Source organism: Periplaneta americana, chromosome 9 (assembly GCF_040183065.1).
Source record: "Periplaneta americana isolate PAMFEO1 chromosome 9, P.americana_PAMFEO1_priV1, whole genome shotgun sequence".
In the NCBI taxonomy this organism is placed as follows: domain Eukaryota; kingdom Metazoa; phylum Arthropoda; class Insecta; order Blattodea; family Blattidae; genus Periplaneta; species Periplaneta americana.
The window spans coordinates 152075753-152094662 of record NC_091125.1 but is presented as its reverse complement, the minus strand read 5'-3'; the positions used below and the strand labels follow the sequence as shown (position 1 = coordinate 152094662).

Genomic DNA, 18910 nt, shown 5'->3' with positions numbered 1-18910 from the left:
AAACGTAGTTTAGCTTTTTTAATTTCCGAGAACATGAAAACAAACATACCGCTCGTGTATCGTACATTATTTTGTGCGAAGGTCGTTTATTACATACCTGAAAGAGGAATTTCTAATTAGTTGCAATGACATCTCCATCTTGGTTTCTGTTCAATGACGCCAAATTCGGAAAACAAAAATATCTATCTTCAACAGTGTCGCTGTAAAATGTTTTCTGTGTTTACTATACTCCAGCAGGCCGTGATATATGTCTGTCTTTTTTTTTCCCCAGTCTATAAATGCGAACTTAAAACAAACGGTATGGTTATGTAATGATTTATTTTTCAGTTTAATATTTTAACAATATTATTTATATAACATATTGCAGTAATAACATCCGCATCTGGAATCTTGTTGATTTTTTCACGGCTTCCTTAATGTTACTTGCATTACAAATGCAGTAACTTTTGTGGTGTTGTAGAGTTTACTTAATTTTTGCAAATATTTAAAAACAATAATTAACATTGCAATTTATGTGAAATTGCAGTGGTAAGTTTCCAATTTGTAATTATTACTATGTTAAACGTCTCTAAAAATAATATGTTAAAAGCCTAAAGCAGTAAAATGAATGTCGCGCTTAAGCGGTAAGAAGAGGGAAATTGTTATGTGTGTTACGTTGGGAATACTGAATGTGGTATTTCACACTTACCGCGTATTGGTTCTGTGCGGAAAACAAGCAAATACGCACGATCTCGCACAAAAGTCTTATCTCTAGTCATCATCACGTCATCTCGGAGAATTATTCACTGACCTAGATGTTTTCCTCGGTGTTTCAGGTGTGGTTCCAGAACCGTCGCGCCAAGTGGCGCAAACAAGAGAAGGTGGGTCCGCAGGCGCACCCCTACAACCCGTACATGGGCTCCGGGGGCGCGGCGCCGCCCTCGGCCGTAGTGGCGCCCTCGCTGCCCAACCCTTTCTCGCACCTCGGCTTCAGCCTGCGCAAGCCCTTCGACGGGGCGGGCACCGCCGGCCTGGCCGCCGCATTCCGGTACCCCCCGCTGCCGCCGGGCCCCGTGCCTTACCTGGCGCACCACGCCGCGCCGCACCACTTCCCGGGCCACCGCGCCCCGCCGCCACTCCTGCCGCCCAGCCTGGGGCACCTGGGGTACAACTCCGCCGCCAGTTCGTTCCAGTCCCTGCTCGCTAACATCTCCGCGGCTCAGCGCCCTAAACTACCTGGGACGGCCGAAGAGTACCAGCACGCCGCCGCCCTGCTGGCCGCCGCCACCGCCACAGCCGCCTCCGTGCCGCCCCCGGCCGCCGCGGCGCCCCCAGGGCCCGCCCCCGACCTGGACCGCCGCAGCTCCAGTATCGCGGCCCTCAGGTTGAAAGCCCGCGAACACGAGCTGCGCCTAGAACTCCTGCGCAAGAACGGCGACCTCATCAGCTGAGTGCGAACCCGGGTCCGCCGTGTACATAGCCTACAATACCCCCTTTTTTATTATTATGTATCGCATTAACAGCAATAATAATGTTATGTATACACTACAGAACACTGTGTGGTGCTTAGAAATCCTGCTCAAATTTCCACATTTCCTTACATTTATCCCTCATCCCGTTTATTTTTAGAATCAGCCCGCTGTTAAGTTTCAGCCTAGATCATATATTGGGTGTTCATTTCAAAGTGTGTCATGACGTCACCGTTGTGAGTCAGCGATTTGAAGCGAGTTTCAGCTTTTATGTCAGAGAAGTTGCCTATTAATCAAGGCGTTCAATCTGAACTTGAGAACGTGTATGGTATAACTTGAACGTCGTAGCAACAGATGGCGGTCTGTACGGTCTGTGTGCTACCATAACCTCTTTCGAACTGTGTTTTGCGCGGGCAAGTCTTACTCAGGGTATTTGTTATCATCGGTTGCGTACGGCAACATTCCACAATACAAATCAAATGCTCCGTATCCATGTTGACCGTCGAAGTTAATGTCAACAAATACTGTACGCAAGTAATTTTTTTTTTTTTTAATTTCGACCGGCCAGAGGCCGTTTTCCAAAGTTATCTATTTTTGTTTTCTGTTTGTTTACCTTTGTTTCTAATTATACTAATACAATCACAACAGTCGACCTGGTTGGCAAGTTGGTATAGCGCTGGCCGTCTATGCCCAAGGTTGCGGGTTCGATCCCGGGCCAGGTCGATGGCATTTAAGTGTGATTAAATGTGACAGGCTCATGTCAGTAGATTTACTGGCATGTAAAAGAACTCCTGCGGGACAAAATTCCGGCACATCCGGCGACGCTGATATAACCTCAGCAGTTGCGAGCGTCGTTAAATAAAACATAACATTTAACAATCACAACACCCATGCCCGAGGCGGGACTCGAACCCACAACCCTTCGGACCAAGCGATAGGGACATGCCGTGCCCCTACCGCTTGAGCCATCCGGGCCGGCTGATATAATCGTCTTAACCCTCTCCCCATATCCCGACAGTAAGAAAAAAACTCACCTCAGTACGTGTTTCCAAACAGTTCACATTCCTGCCACTACCGACGTTACCGTACGTATTGGTAAGTACTCTTCAGAATGAACGCCGTACTTGCTAGGCAACTTCTTTAGCACATAGGTAATACACCTCTGCGGAAGTGTAGGAAGATTGAATTCTCTAGGCTCATTGACTAGCCACATGACGGCATACAGCGAGCCATGACACACTTTGAACTGAACACCCAGTATATGTAACAGATAGGTCAACGCTATGTTAAAATCGGCAGCACTTTGAAGAGAACAACCGCCAGGATCGCCACCCGTACGCCGTAAACGAACACGAGATGGCAGTACAGTCGCTAATGAAATTCAAATGTGAATTATGACGTGACTCCTTATGTAACAACTAGATGGCAGCGTAGTAAACCTGACAAAAGTTGTTAACGTCAAAGCCTATAAGGCCGATCTATCTGGGGTATATATGATCTAGGGTTTCAGGTGTACTGCAGTCTCCGACTTTGAGGAGGGGGAGAAGTAAATGAATGATATGGCCAAAATTGAAATTTTTAAATTTTATTTTTATATTATTTTGTGATGTTTTAAAGACTAGATTGCAAAATAATTATTTATGAGACAAGTTCGAAAAGGTTCTCTTTTAGGCACGAGTGTAAAATTTGTGAAACGACCCGTAGCCGAGTTTCACATACACACGAGGGCCAAAAAGATGACTATACGAATGTGTGTTATACAATGTTTTTTCTACGACAGCACAAATTTACATTAAATAAATATTTCGTTGGAGAAATTATAAGATCACAATGTCATGGCCATCTAAACTCAGAACCATTAAGAAGAAAGTATTCATGGAATGGCAGCCTGTTTCATTCATGTTCAAGATTTCATGGGCGTCTAAACCTGCCATATAATCAACAAACCGGTTAGAAACAATTGAATGATAAATCTTGTTACAATGAGTTCTACATTTAACTTCAGGATAATAACTTAAGGGCTAAATTGTAGATATGAATGTTAAATTTGTTACAATGAGTTCTACATTTAACTTCAGGATAATAACTTAAGGGCTAAATTGTAGATATGAATGTTAAATTTGTTACAATGAGTTCTACATTTAAGTTCAGGATAATACCTTAAGGGCTAAATTGTAGATATGAATGTTAAATTTGTTACAATGAGTTCTACATTTAACTTCAGGATAATAACTTAAGGGCTAAATTGTAGATATGAATGTTAAATTTGTTACTTATTAGTATTACGTGTGATATTTACGTCATCAAAGATCGAGGCAATGCATTAATGTCTTACTGAATGAAGTTTGTACACTGAATATTACATTCTCTTTGGAAGTGCTTAAAATGAATAGCTGTGCCTAAAGTGATTACTTACTTTTTTAGGCAGTAGTGTTTTAAAGGCTCACTTTAGGCACTGATAACAGTGGGTAAAATGAAACTTTGCGCATTATCGTAGAAAAATTTTATTTCGAAATTCCATCAGGAGGTGGCCCAAAATAATTACTAATTATTACGGTACTATGATCGCCCCCAGTGGTCTAGGGGTAAATTATTGTTCTCTAGATCCAAGGATTGAGAGTTCAAACCCGGATATAGTCGGTGGATATTTCAGGACGCAAAAATCCGCAGCGCAAGTTCTCCGGGACGGATTTTAATCCGTGTGACCCGTGTTGGAATTTTCCGGCACGTTAAAGACTAAATTAGAGCCTCTGGACTGAATTTCTCCTCTCTCTGTCCTAGTAATACCTCGGTTGCATACCAGATGGCATTTGAGACGTTGAGCTTACCACTTGCCCCTCTACTCCTGTCGACAAATCAGTGTAACTAAATTCTTTGTAGGTACTTAAACCTCCGTCAGTAGGTTCTGGTATCAAAAAGCTGGGTTAAAAAAAAATATATGTCTGTGTGTGTGCGTGCGTGCGTGCGTGTGTGTGTGTGTTTTTTTTTCACGCCACTCTTGTTTATAATCTTAAACTTTACGCTTCATTTTCCGAAAGTTAAATTAAAAAAAAAAGAATGTATCCATATTTCAGAAATTAACTGATTGTTTTCGTTCAAATGTTGCTGAACTTTTTATATGCTTTATTTCACTGTCAGACGAATCTTCATAGTTATAATTTGTATATATTACATTATCATAAAATGTATTGTTGTACAGAAAAATAAAATTTTATGATGTTCATGATAATTCAAATTCAATGGGAAATTATTAATATTTATTATTTAGCCTATTTGTCTAATGGATAGTACATGATATTTACTATCATTGACTGAGGGAAAAACAAGAAAGTGGTGAACAAAACTACTAAAAACAAAACAAAACTATTAATATTGAATTTAGTATAGGCCTATAACAAAATTTTCGATAGACCTATTTAGTATATAACAAAATTTTCGATAGACCTATTTGAGTTATAGCTGAGAATTTTAGGGTGTTTTATATGCTATTCCCAAAACTGTTATTTAAGGCTTATCAGAGTTTAATAGTGTGTGCATTAGAACACGAAACGTGAAAGAAAATTGAAATGCCAATATTAACATTCATTCAAAATAAACACGACTAGATTACAGCCTGAGAATCTGAAACTTACACATTTTCTTGGCAGTGGACGACGTCATACGCGGGATTATAACAGGAACCATTAGTTAAAAGAAAGTTAATAATGACAAATGTACAAAATTTCATCCGACTATGATAAGTGGTTTGCATTTTATAATATTTTATTAAAATATTAAATCGCGTTATATAAAAATCTCTTGCGTCACAGTTTACATTACTATTAACTGATATTCACTTATATGGATCCCTATAATATACATGGGATCAAAATTTTATATAGAATTTTGCTGTAAATTTAATCAGTAATTTACTAATTTTTATTATAGAACAATAAAAAATAAAAATATTAATAATCATAAAAGTTCCTAGTAATTTACCGGTTCAGTCTACAGAAAAACCCAATAGTAATGTTTGTTCCAATGTACAGTATATAAAGAATCATAATATAAGTTAATATCAGTTAAAAATAACGCAAATTGTGTCCCAAGGGACTTTTTATACAGAGCTTTCATTTCAAAACTTCCCAGTCTAAATAACTAATTATTTAAATTCAATTCAATTTAAACAAAAAAAAACATGTCAATTTAGATATTGAAGGAAAATTCTGAAACCAGGCTTAAATGCATTTTAGATTTCACCCCCACCCCCAGGCCATCCCCCATTTTAAAATTTAAAATGCCACCCCTATACTATACAGAATAGATAAATTTCAAAATGCTGTCATTCTCTCTTATTCTAAAGCAGCATTATATGCAATAAATTCATATAAAATGATGTCAATCCAAATTAAAGAATGTCACAAAATGATCCAACAACTTCAAAAACTACAGAAAAGAATTGAATTGCAATGGATACCTGCACATTGCGGAATTGCTGGAAATGAAACTGCTGACTTTCTTGCCAAAAAAGGATCCAATTTAATTCAGAATACAAATACAAGCCTACCTTTTACATCCATCAAAAGACTAATTAAAAATAAATATAAAATCAAGCAAAACCAAGCACTATGTACCAAAGCCAAAGATAAAAAATGGAGCATTTTAATAATAAAAAAAAAAAAACAGAAATTATTCCAGAAATCCCACGTAAATCTGCAGTAGCAAAATTCAGACTGCTTGCAGAACACGATTATTTGGCCAAACACTTGAATAAAATAGGAATTACACAAATCCAAATTGCCCTCTATGTAACAAAGAAGAAGAAATGACTTAAGTTCACCTCATAACCTGTGAAGTTCTACCTGATGGATCCACCACAGAGAAATATTGGAGAGCGAGAACGCTAATGGCTTCGTTACCAAAGCCCGGCATTAGATAACAACAACATATTTTTATACTTAAATATGAAAGAGCATTCAACTGTTTATATACCTCATTCATTTGTTTTCGCATCTTTTGTTTTCTATCGTCATCTGGTAACCTGGATTGTTGTTATTGTTGATTAGGGCGGGAGGGAATAAAGCTACAAAAACTTATTGAGTATTTCTTGTAATAGTTGTGTTTGTGTATTAAATTATTTGAAAAGGTGTATACCCTTCAAGAGAGAACATAAATCACCAACAAAATAAACTATGTTTTCATCCTAAATCAACTGAAAACAAAAATACAGGTTGCCAGGCGATGATAGAAAACAAAAGATGCGAAAACAAATGAGGTGTATAAACAATTGAATGCTCTTTCATATTTAAGTATAAAAATATAGGGGTGCCATTTGAAATTTCAAAGTGGAGTGGCTAGGGTGGGGGGTGAAATCTAAAATGCAATTAAGCCTGGTTTCAGACTTCCCCCTCAATATTTATGTATTTATTTACACTGCAAGTGGGCAAGCACCCGGTGGCAGTGGTATATACAATATAAACAATACACAAAAAAATGATAAGTAATACACAATAAGTTTACAATACACAATACACAAAATAATTGTATACACAATACAATAAGAATACACAATATAATTTAACACAATAATAATAAAACATAAATAAAATACCTAATTTTACATTACAACCTACATAATTATGTATAGGCCCTACATAAGTTTCAATAGTCTTTCACTTTATTCTCATCTCACTTACTGTAGTGGCACTATGACGCATTTCACTGACACTTTAGGACACATTTCACTGACACTCTGCAACACATTTCACTGACACTATAGAACACATTTCATTGACGCTATAAATTATCACTGATCGGAACTGTTCACTGCACTGTAAAACCATAACTTCACTGACTCACCTCGCTTCACTGATACAACAGTTCAAATAAGTCAAATAATTACACCCTTATGCATACTGTACTTATAAACAGAACTGCATTTAAACTAAACATTTCTAGTCTAAGGCCCTCTTACACGCTATTTTTAAATAATTTACAATTCAAACCAAGGGAGTAACTCGTCAGGCTAAATAAATACATGTCACCTTAAAAAATTAAATGTTAAATCTCACCTTAATTTTAATTTGCACTTGATACACAACTTTTTAAATTATTCTTGAAACTCCTTAAGGAAGGACAGCCCTCAAAGACCGCTGCAGGTCGTGTCGTGTTTTTTTTTTTCCTAAATTTAATTCAATTAAAATAATTAGTTACTTAGACTGAGAAGTTTTGAAATGAAAACTCTGTATAAAGCGATAGTCTACAGTATTTTATTAAGATAGTGATAAAATGCAAACCACTTATCATAGAGGGATGAAAATTTGTACATGTGTTATTATTAACCAGATACACTAGTGATAAAAGTTGTGTGAATTTAGCTTAACAACATGGAAGTTAGTAATTTCAATATAGTGTTCCCTTAAACTATCCCCGGTTTTTCCCTGCGAATGTCCTTACACGCGAGGATAGTTCACTCGTCAACATGGGTCAGAGCGCTCTTCGCTCGAAGAAAACGCCCTCGAGTACTGGACCTTCGAACGAATACGAACGAGCGAAAAATTTGCATAGTGCTGTAATAGGCAATAGCTTATGGTAGCGTATATCGCGGCCGATGTCTTTATCAGCGCTAGTAATTGTGAAAACACACCAGAGTAATGACGTCAGAGACCATTACACCTATCTGACTCCTATATCAAGATATAGAGGATATTAGCTGCCTTCCCGGGAATAGTTTGTGTGTCATAGCGGAATCAATAGCAGTCGGGGTTACCTTTGTAACGAGAATCTGAAATATGCAGAAATGGCAGCTAATGTAAGAGGAGAGAATGTGGGCTTATTTATTATTCCTTTGTGTGGGTTTGATGGGTAGGAACGGGCTAAATTGCTCGAAAACTCACAGCATTAAAACCAAACTAGAAATAAGTCTGACATGAGAAAACAGAAATACGAGTGGGTGTATATTACAGGAAATATTACACTTTTACTACGTCATATTACTTTTGACCAATAAAACGGTTCGGAACGACGTGTTTCAACCAATCATGGCTGCTTATCCTACAATTTTATCACCTCTCTAGCATTTTCTTGTTTTTATCGCCTCCCTCTAGCATTTCTTTCTTTATTTGCCAAAATTGTACTTTCAATAATTGTACCTTTTAAAAATAAGTCAGTCCACACCTGTGGAGTGAGTAGCGGTTAGCGCGTCTAGCCGCGAAACCAGGTGGCCCGGGTTCGATTCCCGGTTGGGGCAAGTTACCTGGTTGAGGTTTTTTCCGGGGTTTTTCCCTCAACCCAAAATGAGCAAATGCTGGGTAACTATCGGTGCTGGACCCCGGACTCATTTCACCGGCATTATCACCTTCACCTCATTCAGACTCTAAATAACCTAAGATGTTGATAAAGCGTCGTAAAATTACCTACTTAATAATGATTCATATTTATGAGATTATGTTATAGCTTCTCCTGTAGCTATGAGATTATGGATACAGGGTTATTTCCGATCTCTGATAACGAATTTGAATGACGTCATGTGCGTCAGGAATCAACACCGACAGCTGAATTGCGGCGAGAGGCGACAGACCAGTAGTGAGTGATTTCATAATCAGAGTGCACGGTGTATCACAGTAGCAATGTCCAAAGAAATCGAGTCTTTTTGGGAGGGGCACATAACAACCCTTTCCGATGCCAAGTACAGTTACGTGAAAATCATAGGAGCCTGCAAGAAACGTGGTTTAGTTATTTCCAAGAAAGGCATCTTGTGTGTACTTAGTAGTAGCAGTAGTAGTAGTAGTAGTAGTAGTAGTAGTAGTAGTAGTATTTTGCCTGACAGAGTTAAGGCCATAAGGCCGTCTCTTCCTCTCAACCAGTCAATACTATAGTGGAGTTCACGTAAGATTAATTTCTAAGAAGCTAATATGGCCGTCATTTCAATGTCACCAACTGTTATCAGATATCACCAAGGCAGGTAAAGTCACAATGCTATGTGCAGGAATAATAATAATAATAATAATAATAATAATAATAATAATAATAATAATATTTGACAGATATTGGAGAAAAAATGGGAGTATAAGGGTACAGTATATCAGTTATTCTTAGATTTCAAAAAGACATATGACTCGGTTAAGACAGAAGTTTTATATAATATTCTTATTGAATTTGGTATTCCCAAGAAACTAGTTCGATTAATTAAAATGTGTCTCAGTGAAACTTATAGCAGAGTCCGTACAGGCCAGTTTCTATCTGATGCTTTTCCAATTTACTGCGGACTAAAGCAAGGAGATGCACTATCACCTTTACTTTTTAACTTCGCTCTAGAATATGCCATTAGCAATGTTAAGGATAACAGGCAGGGTTTGGAATTGAACGGGTTACATCAGCTTCTTGTCTATGGGGATGACGTGAATATGTTAGGAGAAAATTCACAAACGATTAGGAAAAACACGGAAATTTTACTTCAAGCAAGTGAAGCGATAGGTTTGGAAGTAAATCCCGAAAAGACACAGTAGGCCTATATGATTATGTGTCGTGACCAGAATATTGTACGAAATGGAAACATACAAATTGGAGATTTATCCTTCGAAGAGGTTGAAAAATTCAAATATCTTGGAGCAGCAGTAACAAATATAGGCCTAAATGTTACTCGGGAGGAAATTAAACGCATAATAAATACCTATGGGAAATATCTGTTATTATTCCGTAGTGAAGCTTTTATCATCTAGTCTGCTGTCAAAAAATCTTAAAGTTAGAATTTATAAAACAGTTATATTACCGGTTGTTCTTTATGGTTGTGAAACTTGGACTCTCACTTTGAGAGAGGAACAGAGATTAAGGTGTTTGAGAATAAGGTTCTTAGGAAAATATTTGGGGCTAAGAGGGATGAAGTTACAGGAGAATGGAGAAAGTTACACAACACAGAACTGCACGCATTGTATTCTTCACCTGACATAATTAGGAACATTAAATTCAGACGTTTGAGATGGACAGGGCATATAGCACGTATGGGCGAATCCAGAAATGCATATAGAGTGTTAGTTGGGAGACCGGAAGGAAAAAGACTTTTGGGGAGGCCGAGACGTAGATGGGAGGATAATATTAAAATGGATTTGAGGGAGATGGGATATGATGATAGAGAATGGATTAATCTTGAACAGGGTAGGGATCGATGGTGGGCTTATGTTAGGGCGGCAATGAACCTGCGGGTTTTCTTAAAAGCCATTTGTAAGTAATAATAATAATAATAATAATAATAATAATAATAATAATAATGATAATAATAATGTAGATCCCTAGATCTGATGTTGATTCCGTAACGTTCTAAAATATTCAAAGCGAGTTATTTATGACTGATCTAATAGGCTAATAAAATGTAATTTGTCTTACTTAGTCTACTTACTTACTTACTTACTTACTTACTTACTTACTTACTTACTGGCTTTTAAGGAACCCGGAGGTTCATTGCCGCCCTCACATAAGCCCGTCATTGGTCCCTATCCTGAGCAAGAATAATCTATTCTCTATCATCATATCCCACCTCCCTCAAATCCATTTTAATATTATCTTCCCATCTACGTCTCGGCCTCCCTAAAGGTCTTTTTCCCTCCGGCCTCCCAACTAACACTTTATGAGCATTTCTGGATTCGCCCATACGTGCTACATGCCCTGCCCATCTCAAACGTCTGGATTTAATGTTCCTAATTATGTCAGGTGAAGAATACAATGCGTGCAGTTCTGTGTTGTGTAACTTTCTCCATTCTCCTGTAACTTCATCCCTCTTAGCCCCAAATATTTTCCTAAGCACCTTATTCTCAAACACCCTTAACCTATGTTCCTCTGTCAAAGTGAGAGTCCAAGTTTCACAACCATAAAGAACAACCGGTAATATAACTGTTTTATAAATTCTAACTTCCAGATTTTTTGACAGCAGACTGGAATATAATTTGTCTGGAAACATGGAATTTATTAGTTTGATTAAACAGGTTACGATTTACGAGATCTAACCTAAAAATTTAAGTTCTTTGACCGCATGAAATGATCAGTACGAACTCCAAGAATCGAATGTAGGCCTATACTGCATATTTACTAATTGTTACTGTATTATTTATTGATATTAATAGCGGCCCCAGAAGCAATGCAAAATGCTGACAAGGTGCGTAGGTACCAAATAAGAAAGACGTATCTGAGCTAGAAGGATGAATATCTTTTATCTTGTTACAGTTTCCCTGAGCATGCGCAGTGCACTCCCTCCTAGTAAACCCACGTTATCGAGCCGCTAATTACTACAGCACACACGTGGGAGATTCTGAACTGCTCAGGAAGCAGTTTCCTCCCCCACTTACATACTCGTCGCTCATTGGTCGATTTGTAATGACAGATTGTTACAATAATCAACTGGGGCTTTCTTTATGTGTAACATTATGTTCTACAGTATTAATTATTCCGCTATAATAAAGGCAGCGTGTCCTTCAGGGCACTGCGGAGGTGGCTAATAAATCATTACGGTACAGCAGAAATTGTTCCCTTGATTACTTAAAACATTACTTTCTAAAAGCAATATAACGGGACGAGGATAGAAAGGTATTCTAAGTCAGGAATGGAGTAAGTGTTAGGAAATCTTAGGTACGAAGTAGCAAAGGCCTACATAAAATGAAAGTATTTTAATCTATTGCAATTATACAGGGTGTAAGGTAAGTGCTATTATTTTAACTGATGATTGTTCGTGTCCTAAGGAAGAAAAAATGTCCTCACAATTTTTTTCTAATTGCAGTATTTAACTAGTTGTTAAAGTTTACAATATTAGACGTTTCGCAGCATTGCTGGGAGGGAGTTTACAAATACACAGTACAGCCACAGTCTATTATATACAGTCGCGAAGCTTGAGGTGATTTTTTGCAAATCTCGTGATAAAGCGCTCCAAGCGGTTAGCAACTAGAAACAATAGACTGTCCACGGTCGACTTTGGACTGTGTCGTATTTCCATCGAGTGCTAGCTCGTTGCGTATTTCACATTGATGCTTGTGAAATGTTCGTTATTGGTTGTAATGAAAATGTTAATGGCTAAAATACAATAATTGGAATAATAATATTTTACTAGAGACGTAGAAAAATTAAGTTTGTTTTAATGAAATTTATTGATCACGTTTTGTTTTCAATTCTGGTGGGATTATTATTGCTTAGGCCTACTTTTTTTTTCAAAGTAAATGTTTTTAATTATAGCTGTTAATTTTGTTGTTATTTTTATTTGTTACTTTACTAGAGACGTAGAAAAAGTCTGTTACAATAAAATTTATTGATCACGTTGTATTTCCAATTCTGGTGTGATTATTATTGCTTAACCTCATCCCACTTTGTTAACTAACTACGTAAGCCTACACTACAAGTACCGGTACACGTAAGTTACTCCATTAATTCATATTTCCATTATTATTGTTGTAAAGGGAAATGAAAATTAATATTTATTGATTTCATAGTTAATTATCGCTATAATCTTGAATGATTGAAGCGATTATAGTAAATTTCAGTTCATTTTGCACAAAAAAACTAATATTAACCTATTTCTTGCAAATATCTTCGAGTTTATGGTGGAATTTAATATAATTCATTAAAATAATAAATTAACTTTATGCATTTAATATTTTAATAATGGAAGGAAGGTGTTAATTTTTCCAAAAGAACACAACGAAAGTGTAACATATTTTGTCGTCTACTAGGAGAGAGATCTGCGATGATGAGGCGATAGTAGCGATCCTAGTGGTGGGCAACTACCCATGTTTGCATTTTTACTACATATTGAGCTTCGCGACTGTATATAGTAGACTGTGGTACAGCTCAAGCGGATACAGACATATCGGTACAAAACAGATGCTCTGTTCTAATGCAGGGGCGGACCGTAGTTTACATAAAACGAACAGCAAAACAATTTTTCAATCTCATTATTCATTCATTCATTCATTCATTCATTCATTCATTCATTCATTCATTTTATTCCATAGATCTTACATGAGCAATGAAGCTTTAAGATGTGGAACAAGTCAAAATTTTACAATATTACAATTACAATTTTTACAAATTTTTATAGTTTTACAATTTAGTAATTTTCTACAATTTTTACAATTTTGTGCAATTTTTTACAATATTTTGGCGAGATGTAGTGAGATGAGGTGAGGTCCGAGGATTCGCCAAAATATTACCCGGCATTTGCCTTTTAGTTTGGGGAAAACCTCGGAAAAACCCAACCAGGTAATCAAATCAAAGGGGGGTAATCAAATCAAAGGAGTTGATGCCGAGGACTCGCCATAGACCATCCGGCTTCAGTCCCACGGCTGTGGAAAACCTCGGAAGAAACCAAACACCAAAGGGGGATCCAACCCAAGCCCGAACGCAGCTCCTGATCAGCAGCCTAGCGAGTCTGCCGACTGAGCTACATCGATTGCTCTACTAAAAGTATACAATACATAGCCAATCAGATTATTAAATTTACAAACGCAAACGATCATTCATCAGTTGAGCTATATGTATAATACAAAACAAGTAAGTTAATTAAATTTAAGGCATAAACAATTCAACCAGTTGTGATATACAGAAATTGATAATACATATCATGCAAACTACTTCAAATTATAAACACAAACAATTTATCAATAGAGCTATATAGATTACCATTCAATTTAAAGCATATACAATTCATCGGCCAAAACTATACAAATATATACAATACAAAGTAGCATACTTTCATTAAGCTATAGAAATAGAACTTGATGGTGAATTTCCATTTTATTTAACAATATTGGGAGTATTGGTCCATTTTTTTATTGTACGTCTAAAAAATAAACAATAATGGTTTACTGCACAAAATCACACGAACTTTATTTAAATAAAACATTTTAATCCCTCTCGCTTCCATAAAGCAGTATATTTTTTTTTAAAGAAATTTCTATTTGTGTGATTTCCGAAACGAGGTAAGAGACTGCTAGTTTCTAATAATCTTTGAGAAACTGCTACAAAAGTTCGTCGATTAGGTAACCTTCATTGCGGAAAACATTGACGGTACATCTTCTGCCTCACTTGAATTACGACGACTTTCTCCATAAATTAATAACATGATATTCCTAAACTGTGAATGACATTGTAAGTTGTTTATCGAATACCCTGTACTGAACTGCCATCCGCTCTGCAGTAGAGCTATGGACAGAGAGCTTGAACTCAGCTGACTCGTACTTACGTCTGTGCAGAGTACTGCCTGCTGAACACGTTGCCACGTCTCTAACGCCAGAATATTAACAAATTTAAGCATGCAATTTTATTTAATTTCACGAAAACATAATAGGACACATAAATATGTATTTAAATTAATATTAACTTTTGCTGCTAGATATACCTACTGATGTAATTCTTTTCGTAATTTTACTAATGATATAAGCAGTATAAGATTTTTTTCTGGGAAAACTATCAAGTTTTGACCCTATGTTGTATGGACATTTTTTGATCCTGTAGATCGTCCCCGATGACTGTGAATAGGACGGCACTTACACTCCTTACACCCTGAATCCGGTTGCTAGGATACGAAATTGTGCTGATACTCGTACAAAAACTGACATAAGGCAATCGCTGTTAACTTCATTTGACATGCATTATTAATTACAATTGAACTTTAGAGTCAGTTTAATACAATGTATATGGTTGCTAGAATATAAAATCGTGTTAATAAATAATCCGTGGCGCTACAGCCCGTGAAGGGCCTAGACCAGTAGTGTCAGCGTTGTAAGCTCCGAAACCGGTTGTGGTGCTAGAGACGTCCAGTCGGAGCTTGAACTTGCTTATGTCTGTGGAAGCACCGGAGCTCGCAACGAGTTATAGTGGAGCGCTCCGCTCCGTTTAGGCTGTGTCTGACAACGCTGGCCTAGACCGACCAACCGGCTGCTGGCCTCACGCCCACATGTCGAAGCAGAGGTGGACGATCATCCAACCAGAATGGAGGTATCGTGTGGTTAGCACGATGATCCCCCCAGCTGTTATAGCTGGCATTCGCGACCGGATTTCGCTATCTATCGTAGCTCCCCAAGTGCACCACGATGCTGGGTGGGCACCGGTCCCATACACTGGCCGAAATTTCATGAGAAAATTTCTTCCTCCATGAGGACTTGAACCAGCGCGCATTCCGTAACACGAGTCCTAGGCAGGATGCCTTAGACCACGACGCCACGGCGCGGGACAAAACCGTATTAATACTCGTACAAAATTGACTAAGGAAATCGTTGTTACGTTTCAAAATTAGCATGATCTTATTTGAAATATATTGCAGATTTCTCTCATTTGATTAATTGATACCGTATTAGGTATATTAGGCATAATCGGGGATTCATTAAAGATGCTATATCATCACCTATATTTTTTCTCAGTAAAAAATAGAATAAAATATAACTACAATTAAAAAATGATGACGATAAATTTGGCCACCCTACCAAAATATCTCCTGGCTTAGTTGCCTCATAAGTGGTGCCTTCTTGGTATCACTTGAGAGGTTCAGACCTGTCTTCGAATAAGTCATTTTGACTGAAACATTTCAATAAAATAATCTAATAACAACAAAAAAATAAATTCAAGATCAATATAAAGACCGTTATTTAATTATATTATACACTTACTTACTGCTTTTAAGGAACCCGGAGGTTTATTGCCGCCCTCACATAAGCCCGCCATTGGTCCCTATCCTGAGCAAGATTAATCCAGTCTCTATCATCATATCCCACCTCCCTCAAATCCATTTTAATATTATCTACCCATCTACGTCTCGGCCTCCCCAAAGGTCCTTTTCCCTCAGGCCTCCCAACTAACACTCTATATGCATTTCTGGATTCGCCCATACGTTCTACATGCCCTGCCCATCTCAAACGTCTGGATTTAATGTTCCTAATTATGTCAGGTGAAGAATACAATGCGTGCAGTTCTGTGTTGTGTAACTTTCTCCATTCTCCTGTAACTTCATCCCGCTTAGCCCCAAATATTTTTCTAAACACTTTATTCTCAAACACCCTTAACCTATGTTCCTCTCTCAGAGTGAGAGTCCAAGTTTCACAACCATACAGAACAACCGGTAATATAACTGTTTTATAAATTCTAACTTTCAGATTTTTCGACAGCAGACTGTATGACAAAAGCTTCTCAACCGAATAATAACACGCATTTCCCATATTTATTCTGCGTTTAATTTCCTCCGAGTATCGTTTATATTTGTTGCTGTTGCTCCCAGGTATTTGAATTTTTCCATCTCTTCAAAGGATAAATTTCCAGTTTTTATATTTCCATTTCGTAGCCTACAATATTCTCGTCACGAGACATAATCATATACTTTGTCTTTTCGGGATTTACTTCTAAACTTATTTCTTTACTTGCTTCAAGCAAAATTCTCGTATTTTCCTTAATTGTTTATCGATTTTCTCCTAACATATTCACGTCATCCGCATAGACAAGCAGCTGATGGAACCCGTTCAATTCAAAGCCCTCTCTGTTATCCTGGACTTTCCTAATGGCATATTCTAGAGCAAAGTTAAAAAGTAAAGGTGATAGTGTATCTCCTTGCTTTAGTCCACAGTGAATTGGAAAAGCATCAGATAGAAACTGACCTATACGACTCTGCTACAAGTTTCACTAAGACACGTTATATTATTTACCATTTTTAAAACATTTTCTTATAAGGTAAGTGCGCCAAATAATCCTATGCAGACCAATAAAACCAATTGCTGTTTTACGAAGAACTGTCAAATATTGGTGGTAAAGGGCAGCATCTTCCTCATCCGCGTGCTCTGTTGAATGTTAAGGCATATGAACCACTCGTCTGTTGTGAGCTGTAGTGGATGCATAGAGGAAGAAAGCTGTGCGGCCGAACCTGATTGCGTTGAAGCGGTAAGTGCGTTTTTGTTTAAAACTCTTTATATATTTCACAAAAATGTAGTGTGTTATGTTATATCATAATAGTATATTTTATCTATTTTCAAGATCTCAAAATAGTTCCATAATATAATTTAAATTAGGACTGTTTTACGTAAAAACTGAAACAAAACATAGCCTATGTAGCCCTTTAAGGCAGTGGTTCCCAACCTTTTTTGACTGAAGACACACTTCACTGAACGCCCACGATATCGCGACACACTTATTTGTTTCTATTAATAATAATGATATAATAATAACAACCAGTGTTTTTCTTCTAGAGAAAATGGTGGTGAAACTCTGTGGAATATTTTATAGCGGACTGGGAAATGAGTACTGTTCACTGTACGGGAATTTTGTCGTTTATAACCTCCTTCACGGCCAACTAAGACTTTCAAGGTCTAAGCGAAATTAAATAAAAAATATGTTAAAAACATAATTATCTATATATATATATATATATATATATATATATATAAAATTTGAACTGGTAATGGAAATTGCGGGAAAACGGTTAAACGGATTTTAATGAATGACCCGTCATTTTGAAGCTTGGCTTCCAAGGATTTTCAGAAAAATAGTAACTTTCAGTGAAGCGTTAGTTTTCCTACATAATTTTCCTATTTTCCAAAATCCATCTTTCGTCAGTTTTGAGAAATAATTACATTTCAGAATAAAACAAAACACACACTACAATAAACAATAGACTATTACACGAAGGCCATGACCTGCAGGATTGCTGACATATTTAGAGTTCAAATTCAATTGGTTATTAAAAACTTCAAGACTTGTTAAAAATAATTCACAGGTCTGATTCTGCGGTGTGTAATTTCCTGAGTACAGCTGTGTATTGGATATTAAAATCTACAAAACGTGAGGTGGTTTGATGACATTACCATTATAAATTAAATATTATTATATTTAATGCCATGATGTGACTATTTTTCATTAATTATACATATTAATGCTATATTGATGATATTAAAGTTATATAAGTAGATGTAGAGAATATCTTAAATTAGACCTTAATAGGATAATAATGTTGGGGTTGGGACTTTTTCATATACTTAATGGCGGTGTGATGTAGATATATATGTGTCATCCTCTTCAGTATTGGCTCGAGAGAGCACAAAAATTACAGCTCCTAAGGAAAGACCAAAAGATATAAAATAAGAGGTCTACAAAATTTTGTAGTCTCCCGATCATTTCAGCAAGATCTCTTAGCAGGATAAAATGATTTTACCCTCTAGGCTACATTTCAAGCTCTACATGGAGCAGCTATACCAAGATGCTATGTCTATTGTTCGAAAGGGTAGCAAACCTGACTTTAACTTTCACCTACAAGCCACAATGACCTGAAATAGCTATTTCTTTACACCCACATGAAAAACTCACTGATCGTCCTGACATTGTTACTTGCGTTTTCCGCGTTGAAACTCAAAAACTGAAGGTGGATAGGATCAAGAAAAAGTATTTGGGATAAAGAAGACCATTCAAAAGGAGTGTTTCATTATTATAGAAGCAAATAACTTTCAGAATGTATGGTATTCCTCATTGAA

General features: G+C 37.0%; 1 protein-coding gene across 2 annotated transcripts in view; it reads left to right on the top strand.

The window, feature by feature from the left end:
- Positions 1-1532, top strand: part of LOC138706612 (homeobox protein aristaless-like) — a 680650-nt gene extending 679118 nt beyond the window's left edge. For both annotated transcript variants that reach the window (XM_069836126.1, XM_069836128.1), the window contains one exon: positions 816-1532. In XM_069836126.1, the coding sequence (XP_069692227.1) occupies positions 816-1430 (615 nt within the window). In that variant the 3' untranslated portion in view covers positions 1431-1532. The remainder of the gene's footprint in view (positions 1-815) is intronic.
- The last annotated feature ends 17378 nt before the right edge of the window (positions 1533-18910 follow it).